General features: G+C 38.3%; 1 protein-coding gene across 1 annotated transcript; it reads left to right on the forward strand.

Annotated features, from left to right (window-relative positions):
• The first annotated feature begins 906 nt into the window (after window positions 1–906).
• Window positions 907–23608, forward strand: RLIM (ring finger protein, LIM domain interacting). The gene is made up of 4 exons (XM_021686542.1): window positions 907–1010; window positions 16993–17185; window positions 18090–18173; window positions 19466–23608. The coding sequence occupies exons 2-4, from the start codon at window positions 17017–17019 to the stop codon at window positions 21088–21090; spliced, it is 1878 nt and encodes a 625-aa protein (XP_021542217.1). The 5' UTR covers window positions 907–1010; window positions 16993–17016; the 3' UTR covers window positions 21091–23608.
• Window positions 23609–26704: the final 3096 nt, after the last annotated feature.

Below are 26704 nucleotides of genomic sequence, written 5' to 3' on the forward strand. Positions count from 1 at the left end.
TACCATCTAAGAAAGGCCTTCTGTAACTGTCCTTTTACAAATTCCAACGTTATCAGATTTTCCCACCCTTTTACAATCATCGCCCCTTTTCAAGTATTTCAGAAAATTACCATCTCAGAGAGGCCATCTCTGACCACTCTTTAAAATCGCAATTCCCGTTTGCCCCCACCAGGCACTCTCCCACCCCACCCCCTTTCCTCTGCTTTTTCTCTCTAGTATTTATCACCAAATAGATACACATAGATATACAGTAATTATTGTCCCTTCCCCGAGTATGAGGAACCATGAGAAAATAGAATATAAAGAACCACGAGAACTGGGCTTTTGGTCCGTTTTAATTTCCGCTGTATTCTCAACATCTACAACAATGCTTGACATACAGTTGGCACTCAATAAATGTATGTTGAATATAAGGTAAGATGCTGTACAAACTAGTCTGACCTAATTGTGTGATCGATGTCAGGTTGGACTAATATCGCATTCCGCGCTCTCTGAGAAAGGCTTCAAGCAGTCAGATGGTGACATTCTCCAGTTTTCAAAACCGGGAAAGCTCAGGTTCCCACAGTCCTCAGAACGCGAATTTCTCGCCACAATTCAAAATGGCGGAGGAGGGTGGGGCCTGTCACATGGTGGGCGTCACAGCAGCTCTCCTTTTCCAGACCGCGGCCCGCCTTGCCGCGTCGTCGGCTGCCCCCTTCTTCCTCCCGCCGAGCCTTTTCGAGGAATCGCCTGGGATTGGCTAAGAGGCTGGGAGTGGGGCTGCGGAGCCGGGACGCGGCATCATCACTTCCTGTTGTGGGCAGTCGTTTCCTGTCGCTGCTTGGTAACAATGGGGAAGATAATGGCTGCCTGAGCAACGTCTCCGAGCAGGCGCTGGGCTAGAGGCGGGTCTCAACCAGCGACTCATCGGAGGCGGGCTTGAGAGCAGCGGCAGGGGAGGCGCGCAGGAGCCTCGGCGGCGGCGGCGGCGGCAGCCGAACCGACAGAGTCGGACCCGACACTAAAACCCAGTAAGTGAAGCCTTGGGAAATCCTCTTGAGAAATGGATGGAGAGCGAGGGGAAGACAGCGGAGCCGCGGCTGCCGCGTTCTCTCAAAATGGCCTGAGTGTCGCGTCGTGGCGGACGCTCAGCACCGCCTCCGGACCCCAGGCGCTGATTGCTGCGGGGGGCTCCGTGGCGTAGTCGCCGCTGCCATTTTAGTTGGGTGTATAGTCACAGTCTCTTGAAGAAGGGGAAGGAGGTGGGTAGTACTTCCTCTCCGTGGCGGTGCGCGCTAAAGCCGGGGCCCTCCACAGCCTTAAGAATTTGGGGGAGGCGATTTTTGAGTGTTGGCCTCAGGCGTGAGAATCTTCGATCGTCTCAGGTTTTTCTCTTTGGTTCTCTGGAGGCTTCCCTCGCCTCCCCACCCCCCTTTGATATGGCGGGCTTGGGTTTGGGAAAAGGGGAAAAAAAATCAGGCTGCTCTAAGTCAGATGCTGGGAACTCTTGGGCCTTTAGATTTCCCAGGATTTGCAAAACCCCATTTTGAGCCCTTCTGCTGGGCACTATCAATTAGGCGCCCCTGGGGCCACGATGACATCTTCCCTGAGGATCTGGGGCAACTGTGGTTTACTCCCTTACTCGAATAACCCTGGCATATCCTTTGCCAGCTATCACTGCAGGGATCCCCCGAAAAGGCAGGGAAAAGCCGTTGCGTGTTTGTTGTTTTTCCCTGGGTAAGGGTGGGAATTGGGCCAAATGATTTTCAACTTAATTTCGGTTCAATCCGCCAACAACCCAACCCCTCCCCCCTCAAAAAGAAAAGCCTAAGGGTCTCGGCTTCTGCGGGCGGTACCTGCCACGTACGCCATAGCTTTAGTAACTAGTATTAACCGGTTGGGCTTCTGCTTCCTGAATACTCAGTCCCTTTTTCCCTTATGCTGATTAATTTCAAGATGGAGGAGACAGCCACGTTCCTTCCCTAGACAGTTTCCCCATACTTAATTCCACAGGTTAGTCCGGGAATCTGAGGCCTAGCAATCTTGTTATTTAGGTCATTCTTTTCTTTTGGGGGCAAGAGGAAGCGTTTATATCAGGTTGTCATCCACCATTTGCAAGGTCCCACAATAATTTTTTGGTGCAAATGAAGAGCCCGCATTTCCTGAATCAGAATTAACCGCAGTCGCTTTGGATGATTGAAGGGAGGAAGAAATAAACGTACTACTAGTCGTTTCTACTACTAGAATCATTTATTTGATTCTTCGTGATTAAAGACAAAATTACTCATATCATCCTATCAGGTACATTATGTCCATCCTGGATGACTTGAGACCAGGCAGGCACAATTATAGCCCCCCAAAAATCAGTTTCTAGATTATAAAAATGAAGTACCCAGGAAGACCAATCCAAATACTTTTTTAAACTATGATTTTAGGAGACTGTTAAACTGAAGAATGTTTCATTCTTTAGCCTAAACGTCCTGATGATCGTTCATACTTTAGTTCCTGCCATAGGCTAGGGAATCTGGGCTAGATTCCTGGTTTCCTCTGACCTCCATCTCCCCAAATATCCTAATAGTAATATTAAATTAGGTTGGGTTATGGGGTGTGTAACTTCAAATATATAGGATTTTTTTTTAGGATGTGTCTATTTCATAGAAAATGTGTATCTTATGAAAGAGGAAGAATAATGGATTCTTTTTTTTTCTAGAGCAGAGAGTGAAGAAAACTAAAATCCAGTTTATTGTATTACAATACTATGTCATAACAGTCAGGTAATTTATTTTTTGTTGCGTCTCCTGATGATTTTTGTGTAGAATGCATGTTTAAAAGTATTTATTCTGTTTTGCAGGCCCTGTAATTGGATGGGCTTATTTGATATATGTTTGTTGGTGTTGGGCATTCTTCATGATGAGAATGGGTATTTTTTATTGGAAATTCAAAGGGTAGTGTGTCTGAATAGCTGGAACTCCACTAGTGTTTTATTTGTGAGTTTTCCTCTTTTAAAATAATGTCTGAAGTTTACCAGCACCCGTATAGGACAGAAAGAACAAAATGGAAATTTGCTGCCTTAAATCATTGTTGGGGTGCGATGGGTCTAAATAAATAGCATTTAAATGTTCATTGCATAACTAAATGAAATATCAGTAGAATATCTTACAGGAATATAATCCTACATTATTTTGTGTGGTGTTCATTTTTTTTCCTTCAAGATCCAAAAAGTCGTAATTGATATGTAATACTCTGATATTAACTCCTTTCATCATCATCATTGTTAAGGTAACCACCTAATTTATTGTCTTAGCCAGGATGCTTTTAAGAGCAAAAGGGACATTATTAATAATTATGCCTGGACAACAGGTGCAAACCTGGACTGCCCCAGGCAGACTGGGATGGAGTTAGTTAGGCTAAATTCATAACTAACTTGTATTGAATGCTTAATGTGCTTTGTCCTGTGCTTCACTTGCATGACTTTGTAATCCTCACAGCAAAGCCTCATGAGGATATTAACTAGTTTACAGAGTTAACCGAGACTCAAAAGAGGTTAAGCAATTTGTCCTCAATTAAATAGCTAATAAGTGGTAGAGCCCCCATTTTAACCCAGGTCTCTCTGATGCTGAAGTCACTAAACTTTTATGCCTCTAGACTTAATTGCTCTCTAATTAGATTGCAGATGGAAAGAAAATAAAGGTTGTAGTAAAAAAAAAAACTATAGGTTATGTCATATCAAAACTTTTGTTCCCACTTAAATAGAGTCTGGTTTATGATGCAGGTGAGACTTTTTTAGTAATTACTCTCTTCCCTTTTTTATGGCATGGCTTCTGTTTCAGCTATTACTGCTTGTGATATAATTTGATACACCTAATTTAAAATCAGAAATGGTTTTAAGAAATAGCTTAGTGAAGTGATATCTAAAAATGTTAGGTTGGTTGGATATATTCTTTCAGGTTAGTGAACATCTTGTAAGGACTTAAATAATACAGTAGGTCAAATGGGACATCTGTATCTATGGAATTATAATGTGTATATTACTTTATACATAGCCCTAGTAGATTGCAAAATAGAGCAAATCACTCACCAGCCTCTTGTGTCTTGATTTACCATAGAGTGGGTAACAAATTAGACAGTGAAAAGTCCTCTCTCAAATCCAGACCAACGAGGTGCTAGAATTTTGGGCCACTGCCTCGGACATGTTTTTCTTTTGTAAGTCTACTTCCTTATCATCTCTGTGTAACACAAAGATTTCCAAAACCTTATGGCCCATCGATTTCAAAAAGTATCAGTTTACATAATCCCTTGACATTTTGATAACCAGTGTAAGAAAGCAGTATTACTTCCGTGTCTGTTTTTTCCTCCATTATTTTTTTCCCACCCTTGAATATGGAAATTTCCCAGATAATCAAACAGTTCATTTTTCCTGTCATCAATTGATATGTTCTTTAATATGAAAATCTTGGCAGTTTTAAATAATTCAGGAATATGTTTATGAACTTGTGGTTTTGTTTCTGAAGTATATAGTTGATCTTTTTGTTGTAGATTTTCTGAACCAAGACTTTTAATTTCATTAGTCATACTAGTACCTACATACATGTGAGACAAATATCTATAGACAGTTTGTGGTGTGTATGTAGATTTGTGGACTTTGTGCAGTAATTTCACGACTACAGATTGGGCTGCTATTATAACTTTTGCATGGTGATGAACATGATACTTTATGGGGGGGAGATATTTGTGTTCAATGTGTTAAACTTTCTTTAGAATGAAAAATGGTCTCTTCCCTCTTACTCTCCACTTAACTGTAGGGGAAAAGAAGTTAACTCTTAATTACAATTTTCATTTTTTTTATTGACCAAAGTTCCTGTTAGTGTCAGTTACATCTAAGGTGACCATATTAATTTATCCAAGCAGGAACGCTTTTGAGAGTGAAAGAGGGCCGTATTAATAATTACTGTGGGATAACAGGTGTAGATTGCTACCCTTCTGGACAAACAGGGGACATATGGTCACTTTTGTCATCATTTCTATGTAGGAACACTGGTTCAGGAATCACAGTTGTCAGCATGTTTGGTTCTGTAACACAAAATTGTTTTCCTCAAATAACATAAGTCATTTGTGTAGATAATATTTTCTTTTTTGGTCAAGGGATTTTAATTTTAAAACTTTGCTTCACTTATTAAGAAGTTAATTTTTGATGGAAAGCTCATGTTCTTAAGATAGTGCCTTATCGATTAACACCAAAATTGCTGGCAATCAGTGATTTTACATTAATAACTTTTTTTATAAACACGTGAACATTCTGGGTTTTTGAGTCATTTTTTGACTTCTTGGGAATAATGAGAAGGCACAATTGAGTTTGTGTGGATAAGACCAAATTCTAATACTAAATTAGAATAGCTCAATAATAAAAACATGGAATGGGTAATCGAAGATTAAATTTACTGTCTAAAAAGTACTTGAGTGAATAGAAATGTCATCATAATGGTTTCCTTTTTTAACTACCTTGTTCCTGTGAACTGGCAGCATTTGTTTTGATCTCTGTCCTCTGATTTGTTGACGTTCTTATTAATAGTCTTTCTATTTAACTGTTTTTTAGAGGATTGTGATAGAACTGTTTGTGAGCTGCAAGTCAGTAGACTTCCTGCCAAGAGATTAGACACTTGAGGGACGTTTCTGAATCCTTTTTTTTCCTGCTGTCGTTTTCAAGTGGTAATGATAGAAGAATATAAACGAGGCTAAAGTAACACTGCCATGCAATAATATTTTATAATTTTGTATTGCTGTGATAATATCAACAGTGGTAGAAGTCTTGGTAACATCCTCTGACAGGCCAGTATTGGAAATAATCAACAAATTGTGTGGATGGTGACAGGTATCATGCAGTAGGTAAAGGCAGTGAAACATCAACCCTGTCCTGTTTTTTAGAGAGGGATGCTTTATATTTGTTTTGAAAAAGGTAAGAGAGTCAAAAAAGGGAGGTAGAAGTGCGTAAATGAAATGGTAGTGAGAAAAGCACAGCTTTTTAAGCTTGCATCCTAGTTATTCATGTTGTTTCTTTAGTTTTATTTTTATTACCGTAATGTGACCTGGGTTATATTTTATTCATAGTCACAGATTCATAGAACTGGGAGGTACCTTATGGATGGTTTTAATCCAGTGCCCTTAATATTGATGAAGATCCTGAGGCACAAGAGGTTAAGTGAATTGACCACATAGCTGGTTAATGTTACAGCCAAGACTAGAACCCAGTATCTCCTATTTTTTCCTTTTCACAGAACTAAATTCCATCCCTTTTACTGATAGGATTAAAAAAAGCTATTTGGTTGTTAATTATCTTTTATTTGTTATAAATGCTGTAAAATTTTAATTAAACATTTTGTGTATGAAGAATTCTCAACACTTTTGGTGACTACATACATAATGGTACTTTATACCCTGACCTCAAATTCAGTGGTTCTTTGTGTTTGACTTTTCTAAAAACTACATGAGATATTTTTCATTTTGGCAGTGGTGTTACTGAACTATTTTCTTTATTGACAAGGATCACATGTCATTAGTTTTCATTTATTCTCTGAGGTTCTTCATGAAGCTCTGTTGCAAACTGAATGATGCTTGTTCTTTTTCAGTATGACACATTTTTATCTTGATACTATGATTTTTTTAAGTGGCATGTTCTGCTTTAGAACACTATTGAGTTTGGAGCTTATATGAACACAAAAGATGAAAATGCTCAAGATACTTTGGTAGTTAGTTGATAATTAGGTTACCTTGATTCCTTCCTCTCACTATACCTTTTGTTATTAACAGATTATTTATTCTAGACTTAATAGATGTGGCTTATTTTTAAATTGATATTCACAGACATTTGAATTTCAGAATTTAGTTTTGTAAAGTCTTTTGTTCAACAGTATATTTTGGTGCCATAAGTCTCCTTCATTGGGTATTGTGATGCGGTATGTCTATTGAATATAATATGTGTGTACTTAGCACCAGGTCTCCAGACCCATTTGTACTGAACAATATGGTTTTTTTTTAAGATTTTGTTTATTTATTTGTCAGAGAGGAAGAGAGCACAAGCCTGGGGAGCAGCAGGCAGAGGGAGAAGCAGGCTCCCCGCTGAGCGAGGAGCCGGATGCAGGTCTTGATCCCAGGACCCTGAGATCGTAACCTGAGCTGAAGGCAGCCGCTTAACCAGCTGAGCCACCCAGGTGTCCCCTGAATGATATGTTTTAAGTGACTTTTCACCCTAATATAACAAAATTACATTTTTTAAAGTTTGGAGTACATGGCTGAGGAGAATTAATGGAATACTTTTAACAGTGGTCAGAAACATAGTAAGTTGCATAACTTATACAAATATATGATAATGACTAGAGAAGAAATGGAGATCACTAACAGTGCTTTCAAATTTTCAAGGTGAATAAAATCTGTTTTAAATTCCCTGATTACAGAATAAACCTCAGGTTTGGTTTTCTTGCTGGCTTGTCCTCCCGGAGTTGAATTTACCTGACACAGTCACACATTCATTGACCAAACGAGTAGTTTCTGAAATGACTGGGCAAAATTTCTAATTCGGCTGCTCGTTTCCAGGAATGGATTTGGATATATTGGCACACAGTACTCTGAAAGAAGGTTAATAAAATATGCTATTTTTTGTTTTTAAAACAAAAATACTAAAACTTGACTTATTTAAAAATAAGTCCTGCTTGGTTCATACTGCTTATAAAAGGGGTTTTGTTGTTTTGGAAGTTTTCATACCCAGAGTGGACATGGTATAAAAAGCTTATAGTGAGGTTGAATACTTTAGACATGCCTATTGGGATTGAAGGAATGTGTTTTAAAGTCTATAGTTCTGGGATATTATTGGAAGACAGTTGTTCATTTGTGAAAAGTGGATTAGATTTAGAATTAGGAGACCTGGATTTAATTACTGGCTCTTTCCACTTACTAGCCACATGGCCTTTGGTAAATCACTTTCTCTTTCTATACTTCTTTAGGTGCAAAATAGAGATGATACTCCTCTACTCCCGGGATTGTTGTGAGGATTAAATGAAATATAAGTGGAAGGGCTGTGTAAATACATGGTGGTGGGTATTGTTTATAACTAGGGAGAGACTTAAGTGATTTAACAATTACATATTCTCTTAGATTGTTTTATTGGTAAGCTTTTCATAGAAATATTTAAGTTTAAAGTGGCTGATGCTAATCATATATTTAATCCAAAATTTCTGACTTATGCACATGAGTATTATACCTGGGAGTAAGATAACTGAGTAGATTGAAGATTCTCTTTTTTATGATGATAGAAGGAGCCCAGGAGTGTGGGAGGATCCTTCTTTCCTTTTACTAGGTAAACTGGAAGTGTATTGCAGTGTCCACCATAGGGTAGACTCTAGAGACCCATTTTGGTAACATAATTCTTTATTAAAATTTGACACCAAAATGGAGAGAGCTCTATTTGATCATTTGAATTATGGTGTCCTGGCATCTTTGGCATGCTTTAGCCATTAAAATGTTCATTTTTCACTCACCAGTGGTGATATTTCACTACCAGGGGCAGAACCTGTGATTTAAATTTACTATATTTTTCATTTTGTGCCACTTAGGTAGTAAAGGGACTGCTTAAAATAAGACCAACTTCATGGGTGGGGGTCGGGAGGTTGGGGGGTTGTTTGTGTAAGATTATTTTACAAGGTGTTTGAGGGCATTGCTTACATTCAGGGTTTCCTTCCCCCCCCCCCCCGCAAAAGGTAATTACTTCTAGTCCAGGGGAACTCTGCAGGTGTTACAGCCATAACTCAACCCTTAAATGTCCTCAAAGGGTAAAGGTGTCTTGTCAGTGCTGAAATCTTTTGACCCCCATTCCCAGCCTAGGGGAAATGCAGAGTAAGGCAGAAAGGAGGCAAATGTAGGGGAGCAAATCAGATTTTTTTCTCCCTGTTCCCTAATCACCTACAAAAAAAAAACAAACTGCTTTAAAAAAAAAAAAAAGATTTTATTTATTTGACAGAGAGAGTGAGCGAGCAGGGGGAGCGGCAGGCAGGCAGAGGCAGAGGGAGAAGCAGGCTTCCCGTGGAGCAGGGATCCCAATGTAGGGCTCAATCCCAGGATCCTGGGATCGTGACCTGAGCCGAAGGCAGACGCTTAACTGACTGAGCCACCCAGGCGTCCCAACAAACTGCTTTTTTAATGGAAACCTATACCTTAGCAAAAATATTGTATGTTCTGTTTAATGAAGCCTTGCTGGTCTGGTTGCAGTTTTGAAATAAAAAAAGTGTGTTGCAGGGGTGGGGAAATTATTTTCCTTGATTTTCTCTGGTACATGTATGAGAGGGGGCAAGGATAGCAGGATGTGATTGTGGAAGTAATAGTGATTTGGACAATCCTGTGTTGCTTTGTGAGTGTGTCTCATTGTTAAAATATTGAATTTAAAGATAAAATTAAACGAGGATAAAAATTCTTCTTGCATGGAATCCACTAACCCCTCAGCTCACCAGGCAAGAGCTATTTAGGATCCAACAGTCCCTAAAATCACAGTGTCAGTAGGGTTTTTAATAGAGGTATAGTGTTTTAGCTCTACATAGCATGTAGGAAATGATAGAAATTCTAAAAGGTCAAGAATGAATCTTGAAGACTGGTGAGCATAGGAAAGAATCATCTATTCCATGTGTATTTGTAGAGTATTCAACATTATTTTAGTTTTGGAAAACATAAAGAGGATGTAAAAGTCGTGGGTTTATAGAGCGTGAACAGTATATTGGGAACACCTTGAAATTCTTCCCATATGTGCGATTTCTCTACCTTACAATTTTTTTCAAATTGCACTGTCCAGTGGGGTAGCCACTAAGCACATGTGGCTACCTGACACTTGAAATGTCACTGGTGTAACTGTGGAACTGAACTTTTAATTTTCTTTAATTTTAACTAAGTTAAATAAAAACTGAAGCAGTGTATATTTTCTCATTAAACACAACCTTGTTTTGATAGGACTACATTTTACTTTAACCATTGAAAATTTAGTATCCAACTTGAGATGTGCCATGAATATAAAATACCACATTTCAAAGACTCACTATTTAAAAAGAAGAATGTAAAACATCTAATTTTTTTTATATTGATAACCTGTTGAAATGATACTTTGGTTATGTTGGGTAAATAAGATTCATATTATTTCAAAAATATAAAAGACCACATAAGGCACAATGTGCCACTCTTAGTGGCATAAACACTGTGTGAAGAGATGAAAAAATTGCTAGCTGAGCTAGTAATAGCTTCTTAGGAGGTAAGATTTCCTTGAACCTTAAAGGGTGAGTGAAATGGGGAGAGACTGAGAAAGGGCTGAGGGGAACAGGGTTGGTAGAAGTGTGAAGGTAGTAAAGTACAAGGTGTGTTGGAGGGCAGGGATGGAACAACTTAAGTGGATTGGTCTTGTCAAAGTGTTACAACAAAATTGTGGCGCTGGAATATGTAGCTTCATAGGATCCTAGGCCCAGAATAGAAAACCAAGAGACTTTCCCATCCTTAATGACATTTTAGTCCAAAGGGTCTTTTGAAGTCAGTCTGTTCAAACTCCTGCCTAATAAGGAATCTTCGTTTAATATCCAGCCTGTGCTTGAATATTTCCAGAGAATGGGTAGTTTGCTTGCTTCAGGAGGCTGGTGGCATCTCCACTTTTGGACAATTTAATCGTTAGACCATTGGATTAAGAGAATTACCTGCTTCCATAGTTCTTCAACTAGTGGCCCTAGTTTGATTCTGTGGTTCTGCTTTCTTTCATGCTATAACTCTAAATATTTGACATTGGTAATCATGCCCAGTTTTAGTCTTGTCTTCAGGCTAGACATAACAAGGTAATTCAGCGTTTCCTTTATGGTGTTCCCTGGCTTATCATCTTGGTCACTCTAGAGCTGAACAACAGGTTGCAGTGGGTCTGTTACTACTTTTATTTGAGCACTGTGGTCTGTGAAAGCAGTATGGGACTCTGTTAGGTTCCTTAGCCAGGTCAAACGGGCTCTTTATTGAGCTTTTGTTAATTAAAAACCTTCAGGTCTTCATGTGAACTGCTTTTGTCACATGAGTAGGTTTTCCCCCTACTCTGTACTCTTAATGTGGATTATTTTAGCTTGATAGTTCTTCATGAAGTGTTCAGGAAAGCACATTTACCATCGTTTTTGTTGATTTCAGCTCATCCTCACAATCCACTGAGAATTCAGAGTATTATTTGTCATATGCATACATCTTCATTACTAACTCCCAGCTTTGAATTGCTTAGATTTGGTTAGCATGTTTTTAACATGGCTCTTTTTTAAATGCTAAAGACAGGACTGTTTGCAAGTTAACATTGCTCTATAACCTTTGAGGGTGGTATTTGACAGCTGTGAATCTGTTAAACTGTATTGTCTTCAAACTCTTTGCTACTCAGACTGTGATTCTAGGATCAGCAGCCCTTGGAGGCTTATTTAAAATGCAGGTTCTCAGGCCCCATCCCAAATCTACTGAATCAGAATCTGCATTTTAACAAGATTTCCAGTTGATTCGTTTGTATGCTGAAGTTAGAGAAGCACTGATCTAACCTCCATTTCTCTGTGATGCTAAGGATGTAAAATCTCCTCACACTCCACAGAAATCAAGCCAGACTATTCAGCAGTGTTTTCCTCACATGCCCCTATTGAAGAGGTTCTCAACCCTAACTGCACAATAGAATTACCTGTGGAATTTTTTAAAAATACTGCTGTCTGGCCAACCCCAGAGAAAGTTTTCCAGGTGATTCTAATGTGCAAGCCAAGGTTGAGAACCATCCCTAGGTCAAGCAAATGAGGTTAATTTGGCAGTGAACCCCATTTCTGGTGAACACATTTACTTCTACATGTTTGCAGTATATCTGATAGTCTATTGCAGAATCCGCCCCCCCCCCAGGTTTATTGTCAGATTTTCCTGTGCTACAGTTTATAGACTTCACTTTATTTGACGATACGGTCATTTCTAAAAACTAATCTTTTTAGCATCTCTCCTGTTGTCTGTGATTTCTCAAAGATTATCATTAGAAGTTTTGCAGTTTGGGGTCTTGATTCTCTCTTTGAGAAGTTTGTTTTTCCACTGTTTCCGGTTGGGAGGTGATTCTCCTCGTTGAATAAAATAGAAACAAAACAGAAGTTGAGTGCCTCTATTTTTCTTCTTCTGTTCATATACCTGTTTCCCCACCCACTCAACACAATACCCCTTTCTTGTTTCAGATTGTTTTTCTTTTTTCTTCTTTCTTTTCCTTTATTATTATGTTTTTCAAAGCCATTTTTAAAATCTCCCATATTTTTGCAAGTTTCTGTTCCACATGGGCTTTAACCTCCCTGACACTGTTCTTAAGACTTTGTCCCATTCTTAGAACAGTACTTGGTGTGTGTGTTTTCTTTTATCTTTGGTTCATGTCCTTCAAATGTCAGAACTTACCAGACATTTTTGTCTTCTTTGAAGATTTATGTTTTGAAAGTCTTTCAACCCTATGGAGTTGTACTTTTTTATAAATTATTTTGGGGGCACCTGGGTGGCTCAGTTGGTTAAGTGTCTGACTCTTGATTTTGGCTCAGGTCGTGATCTCAGGGTAGTGAGACTGAGCCCTGCATCAGCCTGCTTAAGATTCTTTCTCTCCCTCTTCCCCCCCCCCCACAGATGCTCTCTCTCTCTAAAAAAAATTATAAATTATTTTTAGAACTATTTACTGATCCTTCACAAGTGGACTTTGTCCTAACTTTCATGTTGTTAACTTTCAAAATATTAAGTACTTAAGAACATTAGTGAATGTTACTGGTGGTTTTATTTGGTTTGAAGAATTATGGCTGAAGTATCTTTTTCCTTTGAGCTTTTCTGTATTGTTTTAAGTTAGCTGCTTACTGTTCCCAATACCAAATTGTATTCGTTAGCTACATATGGAAAAATTTGGCTTCCTTCTGTTTTTTTTTTTTTTTTTATTTTCATTGCCTGACCTATATAACTTTAAGCTGTTGATTTCCAATCTTCTTAAAGTTTCAAGTTATAAAAAACCAGACAGGTAGAGAAGCTTCTTTGTTTTGTTTTGTTTTTCATTATCTGAAAGAGGGTTTGTTTTTATTTTTCCCTTTAGAATTGAATTATGAACATCCAGATACTTTATGTGTTATGTGTGGAATTAAATCTTAGTATACCAATATAGATTACCTCTTCCACAAATCAGATTTTCATATTTTCATGGACTTAACTTTTATTTTTTCAGTGTGAACTTAAGGGCAACTTGAGGTTGGAAGGAAAAGAACTAGAGGCTGAAAGTTTTTGTTTGGAGTCTTGTTTTAGATTGCTTACTACTGTTGTTGACCATTGGAGTGGTTAATTGAGAGTAATAGAAAAGCCAGGTAGTGATTTGTTCTTTTGCTTTGCTGATCAGAAAGCAAAATTGAGCATATTACGTAGTTATTTAGATATAAAGAGAAGCCCAAATTTCTACAAAGTTTTTCTTGATAAAACTCAAAATGTTATAATAATAATGGATTGGTGTTTTTGTAATATAGGTCGAATAATGAGAAGAATGGCATTCTCTTTTGGAGGGATGACATTTTGCTTAATCGGGCTAAAGATATTCCTCATCAAAGTTATTTGCAGATGTTCCTCTAGTGTTACTGACTTGAAATGAGATTTTCCATATTTCATTTTTGATAATGTCTTTTCACACATACAGGTACAAGAAAACTTGGAGATATTGCAGGTTTAATTCGAGACTAACGTAATAAAGCAAATACTGCAACAAAACAAGTCAAATGAGTTTTTTGGTTTCCCAGTGCATATAAAAGTTACGTTGACACTGTACTGTAGTCTGTTAAGTGTGCAATAGCATTATGCCTAAGAAACAACACATAGCTTAATTTAAAAATGCCTTATTGCTAAAAAGTGCTAACCATCGTCTGAGCTTTCAGCGAGTTGTAATCTTTGCTGGTAGAGATTCTTGGCACAACACTGGCTGCAGCTTCAGCATCAGCACTTGCTGCTTCACCTTGCACTTTTGTGTTATGGAGATGACTTCTTTCCTTAAACCTCATGAAGCAGCCTTCAAACTTTTCTTGTACAGCCTCCTTACCTCTCTCAGCCTTCATAGAATTGAGGAGAGTTAAACGGCATTGCTCTGCATTAGGCTTTGGCTTATGGGAATAGTGGAGCTGGCTTGATGTTCTATCCAGACGACTAAAACTGTCTCCATATCAGCAATAAGGCTGCTGAACTTTCTTATCGTCCATGTATTCACTGGAGTGAATTTTAATTTTAATTTCCTTGAAGAACTTTTCCTTTGCATCCGCAGTTGGGCTGTTTGGCCCAAGAGGCCTAGCTTTTGGTTTACCGTGGCTTTTGATATGGCTTCTGACATGGCTTCCTCACTAAGCTTAATCATTTCTAGCTTTTGATTTAAAGTGAGAGAGATGTGTGACTTTTCCTTTCATTTGTACACTTAGAGGCCATTGTAGGTTTATTAATTGGCCTAATTTCAAGATTGTGTCTCAGGGGATAGGGAAGCCCAAGAAAAGGGGGAGGGGGGAACAGGTGGTCAGTGGAGCAGTCAAAACACACACATTTATCCGTTAAGTTTGCCGGCCTGTATGGGTGTGGTGCACAGCACCCCAAAACAATTCCAACATCAAAGATCCCTGATCACAGATCACCTTAACAAATACAATAACGATGAAAAGTTTCAAATATTGCAAGAATTACCAAAATGTGAGGCAGAGATAGGAAGTGAGCTAATGCTGCTAGAAAAATAGCACCAGCAGACTTGCTCCACACAGGGTTGTCACAGACCTTTCAATTCATTAAAAAACACAGTATCTGGGGTGCCTGGGTGGCTCAGTCGTTAGGCGTCTGCCTTCGACTCAGGTCATGGTCCCAGGGTCCTGGGATCGAGCCCCGCATCAGGCTCCCTGCTCAGCGGGGAGCCTGCTTCTCCCTCTCCCACTCCCCCTGCTTGTGTTCCCTCTCTCACTGTGTCTCTCTCTGTCAAATGGGTAAATAAAATCTAAAAAAAAAAGCCAGTATCTGCGAAACGCAACAAAACATGGTATGCCTATATTGCTGTCTAATCAATCCACAAGCATAAATTAATGAAGCATATTTATCCCTTAGAGAAGGCATTTATAGAATTCATTTGATATTTACCTTTTAGCATATCATTACACAGCAGAGTTACCACTTTGAATTGAAGGTTAGGTGGAAGCTCCTTAGATGGACAGTTGAATGGATTTTGAAATAAGGAAATTTTCTTTACTTGCAGTGAGGTCCAAAAAATGCTTCTGGAACTGTGATTTGTCCTTAGAAAATAAATCTGCTACAAATTTGCATGGGAATGGAGCTCTCGTTTCTTTGGTAGCGTAAGAAGTGCGTGAAGCAGCTTGCCTGACACTGTGATTCCAGTGTTAGTTTTTGCTGAAATGATTTTCCTGCAGTGTAAGTTTTGCATGTAGGCGCTGTTAACAAATAGTAGGGCAAGTTAGGATATTCAGCTTCTTTTTCTGACCAAAATTCAGAGAACTGGTGATGGTTAAGTCCACAATAATGTTCACCATTAACACTACTGATTCAGCAATATGATAGATTCAAATAGTTTCTACAGACTACCTGCTGATGAATAATATAAGGAATTACCCATAGACTTTAGACACTTTACATTTTCACAGGCTTCAGAAATTTGTCCAACTTGTCTTTTGCTGCTCTACGCATAATAGGTAGCACCATTTCAGTTGTAGCACGTCTTAGCAGATTTCACTTCAAACTGTGCTTAGTGTTTTCTCAACTTCTTTGAAATATCACCTGTAGTTGCTCCATGCAGACTATTCATAGAGGCTACCTCTGTAGTTACTTCAAACTTCTTGAGTAATCAACACTTGACTCCATGAATAAACAACTGGATAATAATCAGTTACATTTGTCGACTCATCAAGGCCCAGGAAACACTCAAAATCATTTGCTGTCTCCTTTTTCAATTGATTATGACATATCCCAATATCCTCGAATTTTTGAGCAACTCTTCTCACCAAAAAGCTAATAATCTTAAACAACTTTCTCTGGACCCATTTCTTGAGCTTCTGCAATCAAGCACAGTTTAAATAACTCACCATCAATAATACAGCTTTTCTTGCTTAGCCAACAAATAAGCCACCTGGAAACTTACTGTGGTTGAAGCCTTGTTTTTTATTCTTGTGAGAAAATATTTGGTGATGAGATATTTTGTTTTAAATTTTCCAGTTTTTCAGACTTTAGCTTTATCTGTGAATTGGGAACATGGTGATGAATGCTTGGTCTGATAGTATGAACGTGTATTTTCTTTTAGCACAGTTAAGTCATGCCGTTGCATAGTAAGTCTCAGTCTTTTCCATCTCACAACAAAATAATCCATACCCTACTCTGCCTTTGAGGGTGACATTCAGAGTGCACTTTGACTTCATTTGACACGAGAACGCACTGGTCATTTCTTAAAATGTCACGGTATGGTGATCTGCATGGCACTTGACACGCGGTCAAGTTACATTACTGCGATTCATAAGGCCTAGATCGTCCCCAGTGCAAAGCAGCGAGCGGGCCCCATTCGGTCTCTCACGTCTACTTGGCCCAGCCACAGACAATATGTAAGTGAAGGTCTACGACTGTATTCCTGTAAAAGTTGGTGAACACTGAAATTTGAATTTCACGTACTTTTCATACATCACAAAACATCATCTCCCTTTTGTAAACACAATCTTTAAAAAGTGTAAAAATCATTCTTCGCTCTCAAGGGAAAAAATAGGCACCAGGGCTGATTTTGGCCCATCGGCCATAGTTTGCTAATTCCTGACCTACTTTTTTCCTGATATAACAGGGCCTTTTCAGGAGTTTTCTTTTATGAAATTTTATTCACATGAGGTCTTAAAATTCACTTCTTGACCTGCATTCTGGATTTTCACATAATTAAAACTGTTCTACAGAACACATGCTAACTTTGGTTTTCAAGATTGATCTCCTTTCTCCTTGTAGATAATTTTCCACTTGTTCATCAAGATGGAAAGCTCAGATTCTAACGATAAAGGAAGTGGTGATCAGTCTGCAGCACAGCGCAGAAGTCAGATGGACCGATTGGATCGGGAAGAAGCTTTCTATCAATTTGTAAATAACCTGAGTGAAGAAGATTATAGACTTATGAGGGATAACAATTTGCTAGGCACCCCAGGTATGTGATGTATAAAGATTTATATATGTAAATTGCTGGTCTTTTTGTTTTGTTTTGTTTTAAAAATCTGTTTCTTCAGCTGTTACGAAGTGTCATTTTAATACAAGGGGTACAGAATGACATTTATTGCTGTACTTAATTGCCTGGTTCTCTTCACTCCTATTTGGAATTATCCTATATCACATCTTTTAGTTATGATTTATATTATGAATTTAGAGCAAGCTGAATTGAAAAAGTGGAACTGAATAAATTTTTGTTTTTAGTTAGATTTAATTTACTAGAGATAAATCTAAGTGTGGAAGAGCTAATGAGAGAACGTTAGTTCCTAGGACAGACTTTTTTTTTTTTTTTGGTCATCTTTGATTCCTAGATTATGTTCCAGTTGTAATCCTCCAAAGCTGTCCTTGGGTAAAATTGTCAGTTCAGAACTTTGTGCTTGGTTATTCTCTTTTGCCCATTTATGTCCCATTTGATCCTAATTAAAATTCATTATCTCTGGTCCTCCTCATTTCTATTTAATTCTAACCTTTGCGTTATTTAAATTTTAAAAGGTAAAGTGTTAGTTAGCATGACTCTTTGAAGAGGGAGTGCATTTTGAGCCAGCAGTACCAGACTTGAATCAGAACGCCCCAGTTGGTATTCTGGCCCTGCCAGTTATTAATACAGCAGTCTCTCACTTAGTCTCGGTTTCCTTGTTTTAAAATGCAGATAATATCTACCTTGCAGAGTTACAGTTCGAAAGAATGAGAAATCGTATGCAAAAGCATTTAGTACACTGGAAAGAAACTTGGATCAGTTGTAATGTCATGCCCCCAAAGAAGTGAATTTTACCCAGGTTCCTACTCTTTGGTTTTCATCTCCGTTTTTATTTGTAATTTGGCATATATTTCTAAACTATTTTCAGGTGAAAGTACTGAGGAAGAGTTGCTGAGAAGACTACAACAAATTAAAGAGGGCCCACCACCACAAAACTCGGATGAAAACAGAGGTATATTTTGCTTTGGGGGGGTGGGTAGAGGATGAAATAGATAAGGAAGTCCAGGAAAGGTCAGCCAGAGATTATCCAGAAACAGTGCTAAGGAACTGTTAACAGAAAGAGAACTGGCATTTTCTTGGTATTTGGTGAGAATGTCAACATGTTGTTTTTCTGCTTCACCTTTGGGTTTGTATTAATTGAGACATAGTGAGAAATGGCCTATTTAATGTGTTTTTTTTTTTCCTTGAGTTTGCACCTCTGTTGAAATTTCCTCCCACCTGCTGAATTATTTCTTCCTTATAAACCTGTGCATTCTCCACCAGCAGAAAGAAAGGCTGTATTCTCTAACCTGGTGGCCCTCAATGGGTTATATCCTCACCCCACCCCCGCCCATGGGACATCGGCAATGTCTGGAGACATTTTTGGTTGTTGTCACAGCTGGGGGTTTGCTACTAGTATCTAGTGGGTGGAGGCCAGGGATGCTGCCAAACATCCTAACATCCTGAAATTCGTAACAGCACAGCCCCCACAACAAAGAATTATCTGGCTCAAAATGGAAATAGTGCCACTGTTGAGAAACCCTGCTTTTAATTTTAAGTAGGATTGTAGGGAATTTGACTGTCTAACATAAGAGGCTATATAATAACAGTTTGGTTCTTGAGCATGCCATTATATGTACCATGCTAGGTTCAGACTATTCATTTTTGGTCTGGACTCCTAATTTCATGTTAATTTAAAATCTTGGTAATATGAAGAAGTATTGGAATACTTCTGAATCAGTAAACCCTGTTTATATTTTTGCAATGGCTACCGCAGTCTTGTATTTTAAAAGTCCGGTATTATCAAAGGCACTTAAGTCAAGATCCTAGAGGAAATGTTGTAGACTAATGAAAATGTGACAAAAATGCGATTTGAACAAAAATACTAGCCCTGTACCCTAACTGGCATTTACCTTGTTTGATTAATGTTTTGACAGAGGCCTGAAAAAATGTCTTCTGACAGTCCACAGTGGTATCCTAGGCTCTGTATATGATGCAGTTCTGAAAATAGACTTCCTCCAGATTCCCTTTAAAAAAACTTCCTCTCAATTTCCCTAGGATTAACTTGCTCTTTCAAAATGGAATTGAAACATTCCTGCCTTTACTTGCAAATCTATCCAGTATAGTTCACAAAAATCTGTAAATGTGAAATCTGTTCAGAATCTTTGTTCTTTTTTTCTAACACAGTTTCAGAGCACTATTACATGATTGTCCTAATTTTAGTAGTTCCTTTTTCTCCCTCTCCCCTCCCTTTTTTAAAAACAGGTGGAGACTCTTCAGATGATGTGTCTAATGGTGACTCTATAATAGACTGGCTTAACTCTGTCAGACAAACTGGAAATACAACAAGAAGTGGGCAAAGAGGAAACCAATCTTGGAGAGCAGTGAGCCGGACTAATCCAAACAGTGGTGATTTCAGATTCAGTTTAGAGATCAATGTTAACCGTAATAATGGGAGCCAAAATCCAGAGAATGAAAATGAGCCATCTGCAAGACGTTCTGGTGGAGAAAATACAGACAACAGCAGCCAAAGACAAGTGGAAAATCCACGATCTGAATCAACATCTGCAAGGCCATCCAGATCAGAACGAAATTCAACTGAAGCATTAACGGGAGAAGTCGCACCTACCAGAGGTCAGAGAAGGGCAAGAAGCAGGAGCCCAGACCATCGGAGAACCCGAGCGAGAGCTGAAAGAAGTAGGTCACCTCTGCATCCAATGAGTGAAATTCCACGAAGATCTCATCATAGTATCTCATCTCAGACTTTCGAGCATCCTTTAGTAAATGAGACCGAGGGAAGTTCTAGAACCCGGCACCATGTGACATTGAGACAGCAAATAAGTGGACCCGATTTGCTGAGTAGAGGTCTTTTTGCAGCTTCTGGAACAAGAAATGCCTCACAAGGAGCAGGTTCTTCAGACACAACCAGCAGTGGTGAATCTACAGGATCAGGACAGAGACCTCCGACCATAGTCCTTGATCTTCAAGTAAGAAGAGTTCGTCCTGGAGAATACCGGCAGAGAGATAGCATAGCTAGCAGAACTCGGTCAAGGTCTCAGACGCCAAACAATACTGTCACTTATGAAAGTGAACGAGGAGGTTTTAGGCGTACATTTTCACGTTCCGAACGGGCAGGTGTGAGAACCTATGTCAGTACCATCAGAATTCCGATTCGTAGAATCTTAAATACCGGTTTAAGTGAGACTACATCTGTTGCAATTCAGACCATGTTAAGGCAGATAATGACAGGTTTTGGTGAGTTAAGCTACTTTATGTACAGTGATAGTGATTCTGAGCCTAGTGGCTCAGTCTCGAGTCGAAATGTGGAAAGGGCAGAGTCACGGAATGGAAGAGGGGGTTCTGGTGGTGGTAGCAGTTCTGGTTCCAGTTCGAGTTCCAGTTCGAGTTCCAGTTCAAGTTCCAGTTCTAGTTCCAGTTCCAGTCCTAGTTCCAGTTCCAGTGGTGAAAGTTCAGAGACTAGCTCAGAGGTGTTTGAAGGCAGTAATGAAGGAAGCTCATCATCAGGCTCATCAGGTGCCAGACGAGAGGGTCGACACAGGGCCCCGGTAACCTTTGATGAAAGTGGCTCTTTGCCCTTCCTTAGTCTGGCTCAGTTTTTCCTCTTAAATGAGGATGATGATGACCAACCTAGAGGACTCACCAAAGAACAGATTGACAACTTGGCCATGAGAAGTTTTGGTGAAAACGATGCATTAAAAACCTGTAGTGTTTGCATTACAGAATATACAGAAGGCAACAAACTTCGTAAACTACCTTGTTCCCATGAGTACCATGTCCACTGCATCGATCGCTGGCTATCTGAGAATTCTACTTGTCCTATTTGTCGCAGAGCAGTCTTAGCTTCTGGTAACAGAGAAAGCGTTGTGTAATTAAGTTCTGAACTCTCAGCTATGTAGCTGGTATAGTGATGGGCAAACAGGAATCACTTGCTTTATGCCCACTTTTTGAGTGGTGCTTAAATGTAAAGTAGCAACCTGAATTGAGTCATTGCTTTCTAAGTGAATCATTGTCCTTTGTCCAATTTCTGTTCCAGAATAAAAGGAAATATTTAAAAAGCAATGTTTTAGGACATAAAAATCTGATTTCAGTGCCAGTAATTGATATTACTGATGATTTGTCATATATGCTTATCAGTTTCTCCTTTGTTATCTTAAAAGATTTGCCTTAGCAATGGCTCTTTATCCGTTTCACGTTGATCTTTAACGTTTCCCACGCCATAGGAGAGAAGGGCAAAGGAAATTCCCAGTTTAGACTAAGTTACAGTACATGTTTCATAAGTGATTGCTTAAAGCTCTACCATTCCCAGTTCTTAGTTGGCACAAATTCAGCTACATGCTGAATATCATTTGTTCACCTTTCAGATGAGGTGATATTGGACGTCAGTGTAAATAACACTAAGGTTAGGATCTTCTAAGTGTATAACTGTCTCCTAAGCCCATCACTGTGGCACACTGTAGAGTGAGCTTATAGTTTAATTGAGATATTTATCTTGTGGAAATATTAAAAAAGCCTATGCTTGTGTAAGTGAAAAAAATCACATTCATTTGTTTAAAAATGTAAAGCTATTTTGTAGAGGCTCAGTACTTTTCCAATGCACTGTTGTATTAATGCATTAAAAATTGTAAAGTACCATGCTTAGAAATGGAAAAAAACTGCTTTTTGTGAGCCAACATAGTAAAAAAAAACACACCAAACAAAGTACAAAGCTGCTTTTGTAAGTGTGTAGATGTCAAGAGCAGAACATATCTAGTATTTAATGTATGTGAACAGCTACTGTGACATGCAAAGGAAAGGACAGAGTGCAGAATTGAACTGCATTGAAGATACCAATGGAAACTTGGTACTTTAACTTGGATTTAGGCAGGAAATGAAAGACGGGAGGAGTAAAGAAAACTGCTCTGAAGAATTTAAAATTTTTATGAAGACAGTAATCATACAGATGGGAACTGGTTTCATATGGTGAGGTCCTTGACACAGTATTCTGCTTGAGCTGATGAAGTAGATTAACAAATTTGGTAGAGTTTTGGTTAAAAACAAACAAACCACTACCACGTAGCACAAGTTACATCGATGTTTTCACAAGTCTGCTCCTCAGAAAAGGAAAAAAAGAAGGTGGAGGAAAGAGACTATAAACCACTTTTAGCATAAGAATTGAAGTTGGTACAGATGTGTGTACTAATAGGAAAGTCTCAAATTTGCGTTATTTTCTAGATTTGTCATTTAAGGTACCAGTGCACACTTGTTAATATTTCATTACCATCTAACACAGACCTAACATCGCGCATTTAAAGGCCAATTGAGGAACTAAGGGATGTTTATCCTTTGTTGAAAGTGAATTGTGTTGGGTCATTTGAGATTGAAATTTTAATGGTGCTGCCCATATTTGAAGATGAGGCTGCTGACTCACAATCTATGGGACACGCATTTTGTGTTGTTTCCTTAGTAATGAGATTAGGTTTGTGAAGAACCCCAGTACTCTTGCCGAATTTCTCTTTTGAGGCCAGTTGGGGTTAGGATTAGTCTGACTGTGGAGGACTTGTTTGTTTATCTGGGAGAAGATAGTGTGCCCAAAGAGGAATTGAACACATCCTTGGTCTTTAAAGTGAAAACTACCCATGCATAGTCAGATACTCTACAAAATAAACAGGTCTGCTTCAGGAATTATCTGGCTACCTTAACTGTTATCAGCTTAGCTTACGTAAAGGTTATTTCAAAGCTCATCCTTTCATATTTTCCTCTGGCTTTCACTCCTACCTAAGTATCAAGGAAATTAACTTGTAAATATGGTAGTTGTTTACTAAGGATATGTACTGCTCTTGCAAGGAAATAATGTCCAAACAAAGCTTCACTTATTTTTTTTAATATAAGCAGATTTCACTGTTTATGGCGCTTATGTAATACATTTTATCTTTTTAAAAAAAAAATTGTCCATGTAAAAGTCAGGATTCCTTTATATTTGTGAGCCTCCTTGTCTCCTTTCCTAAGGGTGTAATCTACGATTTTCAGATCTGCAGGGTAGTCCTGATTGGCTTAAAACCCATTTTCCTCTTGGTATAAAACGTCGCATTATAAGGGTGTTCATTTTAAATAGTTTAAAAACGACTGCAGCACATTCTGAGCATAAAACAAAGTTATTGACAACAGGTACCTCCCTAACCTCCCAAGATGTATTACTCATTTGTGAAGTATTAAAGTAAGAGGTAACTCATGCCGAATGCTGGTTATGAATGTAGATATTGAAGCTATTCATAAACACTGGAAATAGAATTTTAAGTTTTTAGCCTTCAGTAGAATGCACATATTGGACATGTGCATGTGGACACCTTTTTCAATAGCACTCATTTCCATTGGATTGTGTAGAATGGATACAAATATTTTAGTGGAATTTGCTACTTAATTTTTTTTTTTTTTTACAAAGTCCATGACTATACTTATTAGTGTTGTGGACATTGAAGACAAAGTCATTTGTAGGTGTCAGATGTACAATGGAGAGCAAGAGTCTTTTTTTTCCCCACCAGCATCCGAAACACCTATTCTCTTGAGGGAGCATTTTCTTGCAAAAGACTTTACATTTCATTTTGTATCTTTGCACTTTTTTCTTTATTACAGAAAGGTTCTGTCTTGAAGACCTAGTTTGAACTTCATGCAGTAATAGGAACAAGAGAAAACAATGTTGGGAAATTACATTGTTCGAAGCATAGGGAAAAATACTAAAAACTGAGTTTCCTTGAGTATTTCAGATATTTTTAAAAATTCACTTACTGGTATGAAGCATTTGAGGTGTTACGTTGTTTAACTCCAAGCAGCTGACAAGGTTGAGATTTATTAATACTAAAAACAAAATGGAGCAAGTTAGGTTTAAAGTGTGCAGACTTTATAGCAACACTAGAAGATGAGCCATGTTGTTAATTTGGAATATTTGCTCTAAAAAGAACACATTAGTTATACCTCAGTGGTGGTAATGGTTAATGGAGGTGGGGGTTGAGAGAAGTGTTCACATTAGTGTTGGAAGTATAGGAAATTATCAATTGTACAGGTAACAAAGTTTAGTACCAGGATTATATATGTGTGGTGTGTGTGTGTGCACACGCACACACATATGCACATCTAATCTCTATAAAAACATGATCGTTGAGTTTATCCAAACTTTAAGATTAGGAAACTGCTTAGCTATAAGTGTTACCTCAAGTAATTTCCCCCCCCTTGGGAAAACATGTCCTTTCTGTGCCAAGTGTTCTCTCCTCGTGTCAGTGTCTCAGATTGTATTTATGAAGGGTTTTCACTTAATATGCTTTTTTTGTTTAACCACCTGCTTCCCAAATGTCCATGACTTGAACTGGGTCAAGCATCAGTCATGACTTTCAGTCAGTTCCCAAAATACCCATGTGATAGGGAGGTGAATATTGTAGAATGCCTCTTAAAAGGCCCTTTTTACCGCTTGCTAGAATACAGTGGCACCTTGTGGTGGTTGTTGATACTTTTCTTTTAAAAACGGAGGATATTCCCCTCCACCCCTTTTTATTCTCCTTTGTTCTTTTGTGAACACAAAATATTAGTGATCTGCCTTGAGTTTTTCAAGTTTTACCTTACTGGCTTCCCTGTCAAATGTATTATCAATATTAAGTACATAGAAGCCATGTTTGCAGGGCATTTTTATTCTTCTTATGAGACTGTGCTGATTGCTACTCTAAAGTATTCTGTACCTTAGTGATGCAAGAGATTGATAAGGCACATGTGAAAGTGTCAGGCTTTTTTTTTTTTCCCTTAAGTATAGTATAATTCTTCAGTATGTTTACTATTCAATAACAGTGTTGTAATTCATGGAGTTAACTAGTAAATTGTATGCTTTTGAAAAACATTTGAAAATGTAAATCAAAAAAAAATATGCTTCATTTGGAAAGTTAAAAGTACAAGGTCCGAGGAACGAGTATTTCACTTATTTTGAAATTGGATTTTTAGTAAGCAACTAAGAAACAACTATGAGTTAAGTACTTGCCCTTTAAAAGTTTTAACATTTTGAAATTGAGTTCTTAACTGGAGCATTTCTAAAATACTATAATATTCCCAACAGGTGAGTGATCTCACATGATTTAATAACTCCACTTTGTATTTAAAATACAGCACAGAATAGAGCTGTTACTGAAGTGTTGGAACTCTCAAGGGATAACAGTTTGTATCAGTTTTTAGGGTTATTTTCATGTCTCTGTAGGTGTTTTCATTCGATTTTGAAGGAAATGAACACTCTCCAACACTCTCAAATACAATTACAGTGAGATACTTGGTTTTGATTAGGATTTGTTTACTAAAGACCCACAAGCTGCTTTATAGTCACCTGGATTGAATGATAACCTTAAATACATGCAATGGAAGTGAACCCCACCATACCACTGTGCCTCGTTATTTCAGGGTTCCTCTCAGTTCCTCATCTTGCAGATTTATTCCACTACCAAGGTATGGTTGAACCAGCTGCCCAGCCTTAACCATATTTAGTGCCCCTCTGCTAACGTTCTTTTAACTGATTGATTTGTATGTGTTTTAACTGTCTGATGTTTGGATTTTACCTCTTGTTAGCTCCATTTGTCCCTGGTGCTGCTTTTAAAGATATAGGGCCATGTGATCAGGTATCAAGTTGAATAGGTACGCAGTTGGCCTGGTTATGTATCTGTGCCTGTTTTATCTTCTCCCAGGAAGAGCTGCTTTGGTATAGATGTTTACTTGGATTCATATATAAAGAACTGGGCAGCAATCTTAGGAAGCTTTCTGAAGCCAAAAGAACCTGAAGGGATTTGGAGGGGGGATAGTAACAAAAGCTGCCTTTATGTCTTTGAACATGAAGCACATAAATGTATGTTCTGTAAAGACTAAAGTGATTGTTATACCAGGGCTTCCTGACCTCTGGGAGAGACTTTCAAAAAAGCAGAAAGGAGCACAAAGTGAAGTGAATTTGGTCGGCTTGCTTTATCTGGTTTCTCATTTTCTTTCAATTTAAATCTGAACATAACACCCTTCTCCAATATCTATCCAGAAGACTCCTGGTTGGGAAGCCCTGTATTAAATTTTGAGAATGTACCCAGTTTCCTTTTTTTTTTTTTTTTTTTGTACAGTGCTTTATACCTGCTAAAAATTAACTTGTTTAATGCAAAACAAGACCTTGAAAGGTCAGTCATATTAAAGCTGGTTTGATTATTAATAGTTATCTTTTAGGAAGAAGCTTTTTCCCTATGTAAGATGTCATACTGCAGATTTAAAATATAGACTATCAATAAAATGCATGAAGTGATCATTTGTGCTTGATCATCTCTCGGGTTTTTCTTTAAAAGGGAATCTGATCTGATCAAAGTTCTATTGCCTCCAACTAATGTCAAATAGACTTGAGTTTTAAAATCAAGTGGAATTCTCGTGCAACCTTCATTTTGATTTCCTCGCTGCTATGAGTTTGAGCAGATACTGGTTTATGGGATATAACCTCCATTTTATGTTGTG

Source organism: Neomonachus schauinslandi, chromosome X (assembly GCF_002201575.2).
Source record: "Neomonachus schauinslandi chromosome X, ASM220157v2, whole genome shotgun sequence".
Classification (NCBI taxonomy): Eukaryota; Metazoa; Chordata; class Mammalia; order Carnivora; family Phocidae; genus Neomonachus; species Neomonachus schauinslandi.